Here is a 16,920-nt window from a genome sequence, read left to right as displayed (position 1 = left end):
TGGCTACCCGGCCTCTCCTCATTCAAACATCATTCCTTGTATGCCAGACAACGCCATCACGGCGTGGAATTTATGTTACGATGGTTTTTCGTGGGTCCATTTCCACAAGGTCTGGACGTGTGCTTGTAAAGATAGATAGATGGCGTTGTCTCCCGCTCACAATTTCCTTTCCGAGATACTGCACACAAGAATAGCGGCAATAGCCTTTAGTCAATTGGACTACTTTGGCTTTTTGCAGACAGCTTGGTCTTACTCTTCACTTTGTGTATCGAGATTGAGAACTAGTGAATATAAATTTGAAGGAATTTTCAGTTATGGCAAAACATCATCCAGATTTAATATTTTGTCGGAAACAACCAGGCGTTGGTATTTTAATCTAAAAACTATTTTCTATCATTACGCAGTACTTACTCTTAACTTTTGAATATCCAGCTATAGGTCGGTTGTGCGAAAAATGTGACGGAAAATGCGTCATTTGCGACTCATACGTGAGACCGTGTACGCTAGTACGAATTTGTGATGAATGTAACTATGGATCATATCAGGGACGATGTGTAATCTGTGGAGGTCCAGGTGTAAGTGATGCATACTACTGCAAAGAATGCACAATTCAGGAAAAAGATGTAAGTTTTTAGTTTACTGAGCTGCTTGTGAATAAAACTTATAAAGGTTTGTTTGATTTTCTTCATAGAGAGATGGATGTCCGAAGATTGTCAATCTAGGAAGTGCAAAGACAGATTTGTTTTATGAAAGAAAAAAATATGGTTTCAAAAAGAGGTAGCCATTTTTTGCTTCCAGTTACCATCAAGTCATTATCCAAGTGGTGAATGTTAAAAATTGTATGCGAAATACATAATGATTTTTCTTAAGATTTGTTGATAATACCAAGGTACAATGTATTACTATTCCTTTAAAAATTCAAAACTGGCTAGAGGAATGCAGCATTTAAGGTACAAGCAATTAGAAGTGTTCAAGTTCTCCATCTTTCGTTTTGGTTTTTGTTTGAAACATGCAATCTGCTGATATTCAGCCAATTGGGCTAACATTCAAATCTAACCACCAGAAGAGGTTTTCGTTGCGCACGAAAAATCTCAGGGAATCAAAATAAATAACGTTGCTGTTTAACGTGCCTCAGAAATCGGAAAAAAAACGCGAAAATTCTGAAATAATTCACGCGAATTGGAGAATACGTAAATATAATTTAGACATCAATACATTGCCAGGATGAAAAATATTTTAATGGAGAAATAACGGTGTATCAAGCACTCAATCAGCTAAGGAGAGAAGCTGGTCGCGAGGGAACATGTATAGTATGTTACATAAAATTCCAACCACCTCTTCAAGTAATAATGTTCTTATTGTCGAACAGTACAACTGCATAGAGTTTTAGGCCGAATTAAACTTATGGTAAATGCAGTAAAACAATATTTGAAATTGCTTTGGAAACCAGAAATCCATCAGTGAGCTCGCATCCTTAGATCATTACGAGCTGGAACAACTTACCATTATACATTTTTTAGAAGTTTACTAAATATAATTTTTTTTTTTTATCGGGCTGAGAGAGGCAGACTACAGAATGGGAAGTGTCGTTCTTATTTAACCCTGGCTTATCCTGCGAGCCAAATTATGAAACTTTATTGGGCGGAGATAGGTCGATTTAACAAATTTAGGAACAAAAATCCTGACTAGTCGTGTGCATTTAAAGTTTATTATTTCGTATTGGCATGTGAATCGTAAAGCTATGGGCGACTCACCGTAGGGATAGCACGTTAAACACCGGCGATTTGCAAACACTGCTGCAACGAGAGCGGTACAAGGCTCTTTGCAACAGGTGGGCCACTGGCAGAACGCCGAGGCAACTGGACAATCGCTGATTTTGTATTTGTAAAATTATGCCGTCAAGACCTATTTAAAAATATATCTTCATCTTACACACACGCACACGTCAGTCAAACTTGTGCCTTCCACGTTTGTATTCTTACTTTGTATTCTCTTATTCCGTTGACAAATTTAGGGGAGGAAAGAAAATGAGTACAATAACAGAGAAACATTGTTGTATATACATTAACTAATGGATTATTGATTTGGTGAAATCGAATTATAGTAGCTTTATACTATAAATAGTTTTTGGTTCATCTTTTCAACGCAAGCGTTAACGGCAGATTGAAACTGTCGCTTTTCTCAACGCAGTTTTAAACGGACCACAATTCCCGCCTACTGATTTTCCCTAATATACTCGTCCATTATTCTCTATAAATTTTACCGATTCATAAAGTTTATTTTAAGCTTTATTTTTCCAAATTGTTTCCTATACGACAAAATTGGTTGTATTCAGGATAAGTCCACTGCAAATCGATCTATAAATCAAAAGGCCTCGTTTATGTACAAATGCCTTGTCTTTGTGTGGAGATTTTTATCGCCATTTCGCTGTTCACATACCAATGAATTATAGGACGCTGTCTGCACACTGCGGCACATAACGTCGCTAACAGCCAACAGTGTAAATTATTCCAACTCTTTTCGACTCGTGGCACACTTTACACAAATGTATCGAGCCGCTTCGCTAAATTACTTGGACGACGTAGGAAAATTGAAAGAGTGGAACTGCTGTATATGCGATGTAGCAGTTAAACACCCGCGCCAAGTTGTTACGGTTTCTTCTTTTTTATCTTTTACGTGCCGTGCGTACGACTAGCTCATTTCCTCGTAGAAAGCTGGGCACAGATTTCGAAGACTTTTAACGCTTTCAATCGCCTATTTGCAACGAGCTACACTGCCTAAAAGCTATAATGAAATTTTCCTTTGCGCCATTAAGTTACATATGTTTCTTCCTCACCTACGATTATATGACTGGACGTGAATCGGCATTCATTTACGTTTTGTGCACGGCCAGGAGATAACGTTTCCTATTTCGCCATGGACGATATAAAATTTTTAGAACAAAGTAGAAATGGTTGATCGATGTAACATATTTCGAACTTATTCTAACTTGAATTGCTAGGCCATGCCTTGGGTTGTTGAAAATTTTGGTATTGTGGGATCTAAAGCTTCGTTTTGGATAAGGCATTTTTTGGTTTTGTATTTATTATACAAAATCAACGCATGACGAAATACTGGATGTGTTTAGCTGCTTGCGACATCTACCAGTTTGTAACTGAATGTTAGTGTTGTGTAAAAGCCAAGATACACCGATTTGAAAGGTGAATAGCAGTTCTCCAATTGACAATTCAATAGTCAACTAAACGAGAAAAGATCCACACAATTTCATGTCTTTCTAATTTTCCGTACTCTATACCCAATAACGTTGAACATTCTGTTCTTCCCCATTAATCAACTATAAAACCCAAAAATGAATGTGGTAATAATAATAAAAACAGACAAAATTTTTTTGTTTTTCTTGGTATCCCCAAACTAATCAGATATGAAAGGCATCAGTCGTTCACATGGAGGCTCACCCAGAAGTCATCTTGTCCATTCCGTGGTAACTTCACCTCCTCGACCCACAACACGACCGTAATGTTGCTGATGGATGTCCAACAGCACCAACTTGTCCGCACTTTCGAATTGTTTTATTTCTTTCGAAATAATGGCAAAGCTGGGAGCTGGTTTAGTTGCCACTGCTGGATCTTTAGCCTTCACTGTTGCAACAGTTGGAGCAGCAGTTAGGGTGGCAGTTGCTTTTGGTCGAGCTGGCGGATGAGCCGTCGTTTTATCTTCAGACAGGTTGGCTGTGTAACCCTCCATCGGTTTGTCTTTGTATCTGATATCGGCTGAAGGGAAAACAACTGGTTTAACATCAGTAGGGGGTTGTGGGGCAGGTCTTTGAACGGACGGTGGGGCAGCTGTTTTGCCGGACGGTGGAGGAGATTGCGGTGAAGAAAGTGCGTCCATCACAGTTTCGTAAATCGATTTCGACTTTTCTGGAGCCTTGTCTTTTTCGGTTACACGTTCTTCCTTTTTAGCTGCTGCTACTTTGGCCTTACATTTCGCCTTCGTTGGAGGAATCTGCAATGAAGAAAGAGCGTTCATCTTAGTGTTGGAAATCGATTCCGACTTTTCTGGAGCCTTGTCTTTTTCGGCTACACATTCCTCCTTTTTAGCTGCTGCTTCTTTGGCCTTACGTTTCGCCTTTGTCTTTTTCGACAAGACTTCTTTAAATTCGGGATCGGCTTTAGGTTCTTTGGCGAGTGGTGGAAGGTCATCTGTGCCACATTCGACATCTCGGGTCGAATCTGCTTTTTCGCTAAAATTAGGCAAATAAATAATTTAATCTTAATTAAAGATGATCTGTGTTTAGTCCATCATCTCATGTTCGAGGCGCATGTTATGGAAAACAGTAAACGCTGCGCGGACTAATTTCTTTTGCATTACTGTCATGAGAATGTTTTTTAAATATAATGTTGAAAAGCTGTTTCGTTACATTCATTAACTTGATCATAGAGCCAAAAACCATGATCATTACTTTAAATGTCACGCAGTTCATATGGCACTTTGAGAACTAATTACAGCTTCGTTGTTTAGTGGCGCATTCGATCCTTGGAAGGAAAGTATTAGGCTAGAATAAATTCTAACGTAAATTAAAATAAATGGATAAATTAAAAATGGGCCGTATGGACAGGAAATTTAGATTTCCTGTTAGTAGTTTGGTTATGCCTAGCTGTTGAGCCAAGCGGAATGCTAATCATCGCCTGGATCCAAGAGGGGAAGTGGGCGTTGCCATGCATTCCCGAAACCAAAAGAAGGTTAAACGATATACGCAAATAGAATTCAACTCGTCTGGTGTGGCTATGCGATAAGCTTCCATGCACTGAAGACTAACTAAAAGCAAAAATGAAAACAGCTGTGTTTAGTATGGAGTATGACAACGAAGAGACCGTGTCACCATAGGTTTCAACACTTCCCAATATTGTGCCGTAATTTTGAAAGTGCATGTGTCACCGTGATCACATGGCGTTCGAAGCCATAAAAAACAGAAAATATGCGGTAATTTTATTTGTTTCGCTCTTTTTTGCAACAGCCTTCTTCTGTTTGCAATATGCCGGCATTCGAACTGTGGGGACGGCGGCCAGCAGACCGTGCCAAACCCCCGTATTTGGTTGGCGGACTCTTAACGTGGACGAAATGTCACCCGAGGACATGATTAACTATTTCCTATGGCCCAATCGAACGTCTTGCCGTCTTGTACACGATTTTGGCGGACACATGAAACGCAAACCATCGGGACTAGACGGCCAGAAAGCCGTATGTCTCAGTCCCGAGCAAGTGGCGCCTCCTCCTGGTGAATGCCTGGTTTACTCCTTCGGTATCAATAATGAATGGTCTTTTGACGATCATATGGAACGCTACGGCTGTCAAATTTACGCTTTCGATCCGTCAATGAAGGCGAACGATCACGATCGCAGTCCAGCCATTCATTTCCTGAAACTCGGGCTCCATAGCCGAGACTGGACCAACAAAGAAGGATGGCGACTTCGCTCGCTCACATCCATCTACAATATGCTGATAAAGCGACATGGTGAAAGGGTCATCGACTATCTAAAGATAGACATCGAGTTGGACGAGTGGGAAATCATTCCTCAGATAATCAAATCGGGGATGTTGGCCAAAATTCGTCAGCTGGCCGTGGAGATCCATTTGTCTATTAAGGATTCTCCGGAGCGGATGCGCGATCGTGTTCGCATCATCCGCTCACTCGAGGAAGCGGGAATGGTACGTTTTGATTCCAAGATGAATCCTTGGTTCAGCGGTACGTTCAAGCTGCTCGGTTTGTCAGGTCCACGGGGCTATGAAATCGCTTGGTACAACAATAAATTTCTAAATGACAAATCATCATAGTTAACACTGTCAAACGCTGATTTTTTTTTTCTCCATGTGTAAGGTTGTACATTACTTCTCATTAAACCGATGTAAAACAAGTTAAGCGGGTAATTAATGTAAACAAAGTTACTTGTTTACTATAGTTTTTTTTATCAAGTTGCAATAGACTGAAATTTAATTGATTGCAAATGTTTATGTCCGTCGGTGTATCTCATTTGAGCTGTTTTATGGCTCTTGTGAAATCTTGTAGTATCAAAACCTAAATATTTCTGGTGCGATTTATTCATTTTGCAGCTCTTCAAACTCTTTGATTTAAATGCTGTGTTAATGGAACATCCACACCATTTCGGCTGATCTCCGCGTAATACGTAAAAGAATCGTTTGACGCAATCGATAACGTCAAGGCTGCCATTATGGATTAACCATGTCTCAATTCTCTAACCATACCATACAAAAATCCTAAGCTCCTTTCAATTTTAATCACCATGCGTAACAGACGTGTTTCAAAAGAAGGTTTTCAGTTATAAAAAAAAAAGAAAAAAAAAGATTGTAGCAGCAGTTTTATCTACGGTATATTTGATTGAACGATTAGCTTATTACTACTAAAATGCATGTAGTAGCACTATGTAAAGACATAAGAAAACATAAGGGGAAGAAAAATTAAATGCTAACTTCCAATCATTTAAAGAAAAAACGCAATAAATCCCCGATATTCCCGCCTAAGCAAAATTGGCGACATAGCAATGCTAATGTCAGGATGACAGCTGTCAGACGTAGTAGTTAAATAGGGGCAATCGAAGTAAATAAATGCAAAAAGTTTAATTAAAAGCAAGCGGAAACTACAGTAAAGATTTGAAGCATATGCGTTAATTCTGGAATAGGGTTCGGGTAAAGTCCATGTAGTCCAACGCGCCCAGGACCGGTTTTCCGGACTTGGGATCGACGTAAGGGTTCATACGTGAAACGCAGTAATCGGCCATTTCTTTCGTAAGGTTCTGAAAATTTCATAAATTGGTTAGCGTCCATCTACCAAAAGATTACGATCAAATCAAACTTACAGCATATAATTCTTCCTTAGTGACATAAGGCCTTTCGCCGTTGGTGATGGCGCGGAAAGCGTTTTCGATCTCCTCCGAGCTCTGAACGTTCTCGGTTTCTTTGCTGATCATAAATGCCATATATTCTTGCAGGGATACATATCCATCGCGATTGGGGTCCACGATATCTAAATAAGAAAAATGATTTATTAGCCTGATATGGATCAAGGATTTCAGAAATTCATGTTAGCTAAAAAGACTTGTACTAACCAACTATGGTTTCAAATTCTTGATCAACTTGACCTTCTTCCACCATAGGAAGATCGTATCCAAGCGCACGTAAACAAGACTTGAATTCTTGATGATTCAGACGGCCAGTTTTCTCCTTGTCAAAATGCCTATAGATGTTCGAAAACTTTTAACATTTTTGAATCCAAATCAGTGTGGGATTTAACACTTACTTAAACATCATGGAGAACTCCTTAAGAGCGTCTTCGCTGACACCAGATTGGTTGCGGGCTTGGATCTGTTGTTCCAAGTTATGTTGCATGCGCATTCCTAATTGATCCAATTGATCCCATTGCTGGGCCAAACCCACGGTGCTAAAATAAACGTCCTGCATTAACGAGCTGCGTTGAGAAAGTCGTACATTGGTTTAGAGTACCTGTGTTCAGTGTAACGGTTATCTAGAATTAGATGTTCTTCCAAGATAGCCCCTAGGTCTTCAATTTTCTTTAAATCTTGTCGACGAGCTCTTACTTCGGAAGCCTTACGCTGCGTTCAAATCATTGTAGAAATTAAGAACTTGATTTAGTTTAATCCTTGCAAATTTACCTTTGTTGCTTCAAGCTGTTGTTCCAAGGTGCCAGAACCTTCCATCATAGACGCCCTGAAAAAAAAATCATGTTCTCATTTCCTCCTTAGTAGTAACTTTGACATGCTTTATCAAAATAGACACGCCGTTAGATTTCATGCAAAATTAGTCTACATCGAAAATGAGCTTTTGGCAAGTCACAGGTTTTTAAAGAGGAATCTACATTTTGTTAGGCTTGCTTGTATAATCGACATTGTTATTCACTACGTTATTTTTAGATATCAGATGTAAAAATTGCTTTAAAAAATCACCCGTCCCAGCCTAGAAGCCTCAGCCTAAACCAGTCATTAAACGAGAAGTTAATCACTTGAAAAAAATTCTAAAATTTCTTATCGAATAACTCCATAATAATTATTTATAAATAAATATCATTTATGTACCTCGTCTCGGTAAGCCATTGATGGAAAGCGTTTGCGTGACGGGCGAATTCTTTTCGGAGGCGATCGTTGTCTTCTTGACGTTGAGCCTCTTTCAAGAGCTCGGAGTCACGCTCAGAAATGATCTTTTGCAGATTGCGCCAAGTATCTTCCAAGGCTTCCATAGTGAACCAAGTATATGGGTTGGGTCCGACTTTGAAGCTCTTGATTTCGGCGTCAAGTGCAGCCAAAGATTCGAAATCAACTTGGGCTGATGATAGAGAAGCCTAGTAATTAATCGTAGATATATAAAAATAAAAACGTCAAAATTTCAAACAAAAATATATATACCTGAAATTGGGCATGCGCTTCTCGAAGGGCACGGATCTCTTCAATAGAATTACAGCGGACTGGGTCGGTGAGGTCTTCCTCGGCATTCTCGAACCACGAGTTGAAAGCTGATGCCTTCTTCGCAAAGGTAAGATAGAGTTCTTCAATCTGCCTGAATTGATCTTGCATACGGAGCAATCGTTGCTTGCGCGAATTGGATGCTCCCAATAGTGAATTCCAGCGGGAGATAACATCACCATGGCGGCTCAAAATAGTGGCTGTTTGATCGTGACCAGCACTCACCAACTGATCTTTCAAGGTTGTAATGTTTTGAATGCCTTCTTGTTCGAAAGCGTGCAAGCCTTTTGCCAACAAATAATAAAGAAGTGATAAACTACCAAGATTTCAAGTTAACTAGGCAGTGACATTACCTGCATCGAAGGTCTCCTGTTTTGTCAATAGAGTTTGCACAGAAGAAAGATCACGACCGAAATCCTCCGATCGTACGTGATTCTCTTTGTCAGCAATCCAGGACTCTACAACATCAGCCTTCCACATAAACTGCAAGTAAGCAGCATTGTCAAGCAAACGGCCCTTTCTGCGCTTGGCAATGGATCCAAGGGTTTCTAGCTTGTCCTGAAAAAAAAAAAAATACATAAATAAATAAAAAATAAATAAATCCAAAACCACTCAAAACAGTGACGTTTGTTTTTTAATAGCTTAAAATACCTGTAACTGTTGGCAGCGTTGACCGACCGAAGTCGAATGGTGGTTTCCATCTCGGATAAGGGTATTGCCAGCTTCACAAATTTCGTTGCAGCGATCGCGGTGGACAGCAAGGTCCGTCTCGAATGCATCATGTTTCTTCAAGAGACCCTGAACGGCAGCCATGTTGTCACCGAAGTCTTCGACGGAGAGTAGCTGTTGCTTCTCGCTAATCCAAGCTTCTTCTTCTTCAACTTTAGCCAAAAACTGTTGATATGTCAACGACTCCTCCAGTTTGGTGCCACGAGTGGCTGCCATTAGTTTCAGCTCGTCCCATGCCTAGAAACAACAGACAATTCGATGACATTCATTTTTAAATAAAATTTCTAATGTTTTGGCAAATTCAGATACGATGCCAACCTGGTTAAGCATACGAAGACGTTGCTCGATCTCAGGCACTCCCAGATTGGAAACGTTCATTAACTGTTGGCCAGCATCTTGAACCGCTTGAATGGCAGGTTCATGCGATGCCAGCTCAGATTCCAGACGTTTGTGCTTCTTCTTCAAGTTCTGAACACCTGTTAAATCGCGACCATAGTCGTCGGATGCGACCAATAATTTCTTTTCTTTAATCCAGGACTCTTCGTCGGCGATGTCACGGAAAAATTGATGTAGAGTCATGGCCTCGTTCAACCTTGCTTGGCGATGTGCAGCCAAATTCTTGATGCGTTCGTATCGTTCGTTGATGGATTGACGCTTTTCCTATTGTGAATGGAGCATAATGTATTCCATTAAACATAATGACTGTAGTTAGTTTACCTGAATAGCAGCCGCATCAAACTGTCCACTTTCGATTAGTGAATCAGCTTGATCGTTCATATCTTTAATACGATCTTCGTGTGCCTAGAAAAATATCATCTAGTTTTTTATTTGAATAGCTAAATCGAAATGTAGTCCTATATACCAAGATGTCAGCGTCGACCAGCTGGTGCTTCTTCATCAAATTCTGCACTGATGCCAAATCTTTGCCGGCATCCTCAGAAGTCAAAAGGGATTCGACTTCACCAAGCCAGAAATCAAGATCTTTTACAGCGGCGATGTAGGTACGTTGTTTGTTAGCTTCTTTCAGTTTCATTGACTTTTCAGCTGTTTTATGGGTAAGGAACTCCCACTGATCTGCGATGGAAACTAAACGGCTTTGAACCGCTTCTTCGGATCCTGCGCACTGATGCTTGTCAATCAAGTTTTGACCCATAGCAAGCACGGCCTAAATCAAATACAAGGGAAAAAAAATGAAAACCGTCATTCTAATAACACAAAAATAAAGAAATAAAAACGATACCTGAATACGGTCAGCATTTGCAGCTAACTCAGCCTCAAAGGCTTGGTGCTTCTGGTGTTTCGATTGGATATTAGCAGGGTCACGATAGCTTTCTTCTGTAGCTAATTGCAATTTTTCTGCCATCCAGTTTTCGACCTGATAGACGTCACATTTTTATTTACGAAACACCTGACAAATGCCTCTTTAATTGTCATTACCTCATCAGCATCACGAGAGAATTGTTGGAGCGTTTGGGATTCTCCAAGCTTGGAGCGTTTCTCGATCAAAGCTTCCTTCAAGTTACTCCAGCGATCCAAAACTTGGACCTTTTTACCATCAATGGCAGAGCTGGCATAGTGTTCAGCAGCAACCAGTTGATCAGCAAAGGTAGCAAGAGCTGTTTTTAATTGAATAAAATAAAATAAAGTTGCTTATTAATAAAGACTTGTTGGCAAATAATAACTAACATACCGGCAATTTTTTCCTCTTGTGCATTGATGGCTTTATCAAAATCTTCGTGTTTCTTGATCAAGGCTTCTACGTTGTCACCCTGACTATCTAACTCCTCAGCAGCAAGGAAGGCTTCACGGGCCGACATCCAGTTTTCGGCTTGTTCGCAATCACGGTAGAACAGTTGTAGCTCCAAGCACTGATCTAACTCCATACGGCGGCCGATCCAAGCTCTTAATGAAGAAACGGGAATCATGCCATTAAATGCTATTTCATCACGAATAATAAAGAACACACGCAGAAATTACTTTTCAAGTTCTTGCCGAGCCACATTCATATTCTCCAATTTCTCCTGGACTTCTGTAGAAGCATAATGATTGGACTGCAGTAAATGCTGTCCAAACAGCTCGAAAGCTTGAAAGGTTCCTGCTCTAGCATCGATTTCAGTGCGATGCTCCTGTAGTATTAATCAATAAAAAACTATATAACACCTAATTTTATTTTGATCCACCCATGGACAATTCCATGCTTGTTATCTAATTACGAGCTGTGTTAATTAGAATGAATTTGATTTCCTTTGACCCTGAAAAATATTTGTTAATCACAACGGCAATGTCGTGCATCACGTTACACGGAAATACTAGTGTTAGAAGCGGACAAAACAATTCTTTTCACCCTAAACGCAACATGCCGCTCTGACCTGCGGAATACCGTAGTGGGCATCGATTTCGTTCCGATAATTCTAAATAATCCCAATTTAATAAGTATCCTTGCAGAGATTTACTTAAAAAAAAGACAAAAAAAAAACGCTAATTGTAATTAAATACAAAAGACGACGAACCTGATGGCGTTCAAGAAGTGCTTCGGCGCCCGTAACATCTGAAGCCAATTCGTCTGAAGCAACCAGTCCCATCATGGACTGAATCCAAGCGGTCAAGTCACGGTAGTCGCTCAAGAAACGCTGCAAGTCGTACGAGTCCAACAATTTCTCTTTGCGCGCGTTAGCTTTAGCAGTCAACTGAGTCCACTCATCGTGAATCTCTTCTTGTTTTGAATTAATGGTTTCGGCAGAATCAGGGTGTCCTTGCACCAGGCGGGAAGCAGCTTCATCCAATTGACGGATCTAAATATTTTATAGGCAGTACTTGTAACAACCGTGCGCACACAGTTTCATAAAAGAATATAACATACCTTGTCTCCGAGAGCAGCAAGATCTCTCTCTAAGCCTTCGTGCTTGCGTTGAAGAGCTTGTACACTGCGAAGATCTTTACCTAGGTCATCGTTGTTAAGAGCTTCGTCTTTTTCATGGATCCAGTCTTTGGTTTCGTCAACATCACGATGGAAGCGCTGGACTTCATGAGCAGAGCCCAACTGTTGGGCACGCTCAGCTGTAAGTTGTTGAATGGAAGCCCATTTTCGATTCAAATCTTCCATTTGAGTTTGAATCTTTAGAGCTGCTTCGGTTTGACCTAGGCTCATCAGTTGCATGGCAATTTCGTTCATCTCTGCCAAGCGCACTTCATTGGCTTTCAAATCAGCGTTAAAGTCATCGAATTTCTTCTGCATGACCTCCACTTGCTCCAAATCCTCCCCAACATCTTCAATGTGGGCATATTGTTCCTATAAAATCACAAACGAGTTATTAGTTCAAACCCATAAAATTTGATGGTGGTTTACATTCAAAACTTAAATTATTTTTATACCTTATTCTTAATCCATTGGGCAAGTTCAGCTGCCTCACGCACCAACACGTACGCCTTGCACGTTTCGGATAACTTACGCTGTCGTTCGCGGGCCAACGCCATTAAAGACTGGTACTGACTATCGATCTGGACTTGGCGCGCAGTAATCGAACTCTGTTCCGCCAAAGCCTGCTGCGACGCTGACAATCCTGGTTCAATTTTTTTGACATAGGCGGCTGGAACAAATCCTTGGCGATCATTCACTTCAACTTTCCACCAATCCTAAAAATTCCAGTTGCCATGTGATCAATAAAAAATTATCGGCTTTATCCAAACAACTATTACCTTGTTGTTGGAATTCAACAGAGTGAGAACATCCCCTTTGCGCATGGAGACTTCACGCGGTGACTTTTCAGTATAATCATACAGGGCCACAACACATTCTTTGCCAGAAACGTCAGACACCGGGGCTTCTTGCTGTACATGCACACGTTTAAAGACAACCAGAATTAACGAAGGTCCGGAATAATAATTAAAAAAGAAAGCTGCATGTTTACCGGGCAACTTTGAGCCTGATCTCTGAGAGCTACAATAGTTGATCCAAAAGCTTCAAGATCCGACATCAATGCTTCGTGTTTTTTCAAGAGGGCTTCCGAAGAATCTTCATCCTTGCCGTAATCGACGCTGCCGGACAGCGGTTCTTTTTCTTTAATCCATGATTCGGCTTCGTTGGCGTCAGCAAAGTATTGGTGAGCCTGAAGGGAGTCTTCAAGATCTTGCTTGCGCTGGAAAGCTTTCTCTTTCAAATGGGCCCAATGGTCAGCGAGCGCCTGGATGCGCTTGCGTACCTCATCAGCTGCAAAGTGACCATCGTCAGCCATCTGGAAACCAGCTTGACAAACCGCCAAGACATGTGGTTCGTGATTGTGCATCTCAGCCAAGACAGCTTGGTGTTTCTTGATAAGGTTCTGAACACCAATCAAATCGCGACCACGGTTTGTGGACGCAGCAATGGGTTCCTTTTCGCGGATCCAAGCTTCTTCGTCTTCCACGTCGCGGAAGAGTTGCTGGACGCGAAGTGAATCTAAAAGTCGTTGCTTCCGCAATCCCATTGGATTTTGTAGAGCATCAAAGCGCTCTGTTACACTAGCCTAATCACCACATTAAAGAATTTTACTAATAATAAAATATTTTATTGCTAACGTTCTGTATGAGTTAAAAATTGCTTACCTGTTTGGAGAGAATGCTGTCAACATCAAAATGCCCTGAATCGATAAATTGCTGAGCGGCTGATTTAATAGCATCAGTACGATCCTGATGAGAGGTTACATCTGCTTCCAATAAAGCATGCTTCTTTTGCAAGTTCTGAACACTGGTTAAATCTTTGCCGTAGTCCTCGCTTAATAGCTGGCCTTCAACTTCGCTTAGCCAGATTTCCAAGTCTTCAACGCCACGATTAAATTGCTGCTGTTGGGAGGCCTGCGCCAATCTGGTTCCCTTTCGTTCGGTGGCAGCTAAAAGTGTTTCCCACAAACGAACGATTTCTTCCAGGCGTGAATGAATTCTATCGGTAGCCCAGTGATTTCCTTCAATCAATTCACGTCCTACGGCATCAAGTTCTTCAATGCGACTTTTGTTTGCAGTCAATTCTTGTTCAAACGTTTGGTGCTTCTGGACTTTTCCATTCAAGTTGGTTGGGTCTAGGTAGCTATCATCGGTTGCGAATTTCAATTTTTCGTTGATCCAACCTTTAGTTTCATCGCAGTCTCTTTCAAATTGTTGCAAACGAAAGGAATCTTCAAGTAAAACTCTTCGTTGGCTAGACTTCTCGAGTAAAGCTCCACGGCGATCTAATAAAAGGGCGCGGCGTTGCGCCACATCTTCAGCAGCATAATGTTGCCCTATAAAAAAATAACTGATGAATGAAGAACAATGCTATAAAGTAGTAATTTTGAAAAACCTTCGATCAGCTTAGACGCGAATTCATCCAAAGCTTTGATTTTCTCCTCCTGAGCTGCCAGTGATTTTTCGAAGTCCTCGTGTTTCTTGATAAGAGCTTCAACAGAATCCAGTGAATCACCTAAATCTTCATTTGACAAGAAAGCTTCTTGCTTGGCCATCCATGTGTCAGCTTGCTCAGTATCGCTTCATATTGCAGATAAAAAAATGAATAAAAATTCAAATGATATCTGGTATAAAATTTACCGATAAAAGAGTTGAAGATCCATGCACTGTTCGTACAAAATTCGGCGCTCTTCCCATAGAGTCAACAAATTCTGTTTCTCGTTGGATAAGGTAATAAGTTTTTCGTTTACTTCCGGTGCAGCCCAGTGTTCCTTCTCTACCAAGAGCTGACCAGCTTCGGCGGTTGCACGGAAGCTATCTTCCCTGGCATCAATTTCTCCCTTTTTTAATTAAGGCAAATATTTAATAATCGTAAATCTCTATGCGGTGAGCGCGTCTAGTCATACCCTGTGTTCTTGGTGACGTTCCAGCAAGGCTTCGGCACCTGCGACGTCTTTAGCCAACTCATCTGCGGCGATAATAGCTTTCATATCATGAATCCATGAGACTAAATCACGGAAATCCGACAAAAAGCGATGCAGGAAGTAAGAGTCGTCTAGCCGACGTTTGCGTTCCTGTACGCAAAAGAACCAATTAATAATTCAACACACAATAGTATATGCTGAGTAATAGTGAAGGCATAGTAGCAAACAACGCATGGTAAAATAACAGAGATGAAAAATTCATACACCTACAACTGCAAAATGACAATGAAAGATGTTTACACCTAATACTCTACGTTTACAAAACTGTTTGGTACTCATGGTATCTGTTTTTCTTACCTTTGCTTTGCCAGTCAATCTTTCCCAGTTATTTTCAATCTCTTGATGCTTCACTTTGATTTGTTCAGCGTGATCGGGATGAATGCCGCACAAACGAGCTGCTTCTTGACCAAGAGTCATCACTTTATCTTCCAAAGCGGCAAGATCACGCTCAACGCCTTCATGTTTACGTTGTAGCGTTTGTACACTTGCTAGGTCACGACCAAAATCGTCTGACGACAAGACAACATCCTTTTCGGTGATCCATGCAATAGTTTCATCAGCGTCCCGGTTGAAACGCTGGATTTCATGGGCACCAAAAAGTTTCTCTTGACGATTCAGTGCCAACAACCTCAACCTTTGCCATGATTCTTTCAGTTCCTACGAAACAAAGTAAAAGGTAGGAATAAACTACTTTACAGTGGTTGATAGAAAAAAAATAATCTATACCTCTTTGCGGCGGTTGATGGTATCAACTTCAGGATGGCCGTCCTTAATTAAGCGATCAGCGAGGTCCAAGACCTCAGTAACTCGGAATTCTTGGGCAGCCATGTCTTTTTGGAATTCGTCAAATTTACGCTGCAACACTTCAACATGTTCCAGATCGGAACCAAACTCATCAGATGAAACAAAAGCTTCCTGAAATAAGAACAACTTTTAGTTAAGTTTCACAATACATTTGGCTACTGAATGGCTACCTTATCGTTGATCCAAAACATAACTTCGTCACACTGGCGTAAGAACTGCACCAACACAAGAGCTTGCTGCAACTTCATGCCTTTATCGGCCAAACGAGATAGAAGAAGTTCCCACAAGCGATGAAGCTCTTCCAAACGTTTTTGAATGACATCTGCAGAAAAATGGCCTTCATTGATCATTTCCAAACCAATATTGTCCAAGCTGACAATAGCATTGCTGTGTGCAGCAACTTCTGCCTCAAAAGCTTGATGCTTCTGAATTTTGGCTTGAAGGTTGGTAGGATCCCTGTAGCTTTCATCAGAGGCTGCCTGAAGTTTTTCAAAAATCCATGATTCCAATTCATCTGCATCTCTCTTGAAGTATTGGAAGCGACGAGAATCTTCCAACTTGTCACGCTTGGCTCTGGCATCAGACTTGAATTGGGAGTAACGAGAAAGAACTTGGTCTCGTCTCTCTTGAATATCCTCAGCTGTTTCAAGGATTCTCACTTCCTTTGGAGCTATGGTTTGCTCCATTTTGCTGGTAGATTTTCAAAAAGAAAACATAATAAAAAAAAAAAACAGTTTTCACATTTAGGTAAGTTAAAATAAGAAACACAAGCTCTAAACCATTTAATAGTCTTGGCAGCCACACCTTCAGACAAGCTATGTCAAATTTAAGTTCTAAAAATCCTAATATTAATATTCTTCATATTTAAATTCTTTTGGTTTAGTGAGACCTTAACTTAATTCAGTGTTTTATGAAATATTTACTATGGATTTTTTCTAAATGACATACCCGGTCCTGTTATGCCTGAGTCACGGAACGATCAAACAAAACGCCAG

The 16,920-nt window shown here is 40.7% G+C and overlaps 3 protein-coding genes and 1 long non-coding RNA gene across 7 annotated transcripts in view; 3 read left to right on the top strand and 1 right to left on the bottom strand.

Moving 5' to 3' along the window:
• LOC130689171 (uncharacterized) overlaps positions 1–16,920 on the top strand; it is a 97,319-nt gene that overhangs the window by 72,067 nt on the left and 8,332 nt on the right. The gene's annotated exons all lie outside the window — the stretch shown is intronic.
• Positions 215–867, top strand: LOC130689168 (PHD finger-like domain-containing protein 5A). Its single transcript, XM_057512197.2, has 3 exons — positions 215–366; positions 433–623; positions 692–867. The coding sequence occupies exons 1-3, from the start codon at positions 315–317 to the stop codon at positions 779–781; spliced, it is 333 nt and encodes a 110-aa protein (XP_057368180.1). The 5' UTR covers positions 215–314; the 3' UTR covers positions 782–867.
• Positions 4,887–5,857, top strand: LOC130689152 (uncharacterized). Its single transcript, XM_057512178.2, has one exon. The coding sequence runs from the start codon at positions 4,930–4,932 to the stop codon at positions 5,833–5,835; it is 906 nt and encodes a 301-aa protein (XP_057368161.1). The 5' UTR covers positions 4,887–4,929; the 3' UTR covers positions 5,836–5,857.
• LOC130689123 (spectrin alpha chain-like) lies at positions 6,377–16,627 on the bottom strand. Of its 4 annotated transcripts, XM_057512135.2 has the most exons (31): positions 16,096–16,627; positions 15,848–16,036; positions 15,419–15,778; positions 15,044–15,211; positions 14,778–14,977; positions 14,533–14,717; positions 13,803–14,473; positions 13,130–13,723; positions 12,918–13,049; positions 12,594–12,854; positions 12,082–12,510; positions 11,732–12,013; positions 11,591–11,632; positions 11,199–11,347; positions 10,912–11,123; positions 10,659–10,837; positions 10,462–10,596; positions 10,084–10,386; positions 9,939–10,022; positions 9,540–9,881; positions 9,144–9,458; positions 8,846–9,050; positions 8,436–8,776; positions 8,109–8,371; positions 7,980–8,003; positions 7,689–7,743; positions 7,519–7,628; positions 7,316–7,456; positions 7,125–7,252; positions 6,876–7,042; positions 6,377–6,812 (listed from the first exon to the last, which is right to left on the bottom strand). In XM_057512135.2, the coding sequence occupies exons 1-31, from the start codon at positions 16,609–16,611 to the stop codon at positions 6,684–6,686; spliced, it is 7,311 nt and encodes a 2,436-aa protein (XP_057368118.1). In that variant the 5' UTR covers positions 16,612–16,627; the 3' UTR covers positions 6,377–6,683. The 4 variants fall into 4 exon arrangements, with proteins under 4 accessions (XP_057368118.1, XP_057368119.1, XP_057368120.1 ...); XM_057512136.2 differs by lacking the exon at positions 7,980–8,003; XM_057512137.2 differs by lacking the exon at positions 11,591–11,632.

This window comes from Daphnia carinata, chromosome 9 (genome assembly GCF_022539665.2).
Source record: "Daphnia carinata strain CSIRO-1 chromosome 9, CSIRO_AGI_Dcar_HiC_V3, whole genome shotgun sequence".
In the NCBI taxonomy this organism is placed as follows: Eukaryota; Metazoa; Arthropoda; class Branchiopoda; order Diplostraca; family Daphniidae; genus Daphnia; species Daphnia carinata.
The sequence above is the reverse complement of the archived record's forward strand: the minus strand, read 5'-3'. Positions and strand labels throughout refer to the sequence as shown.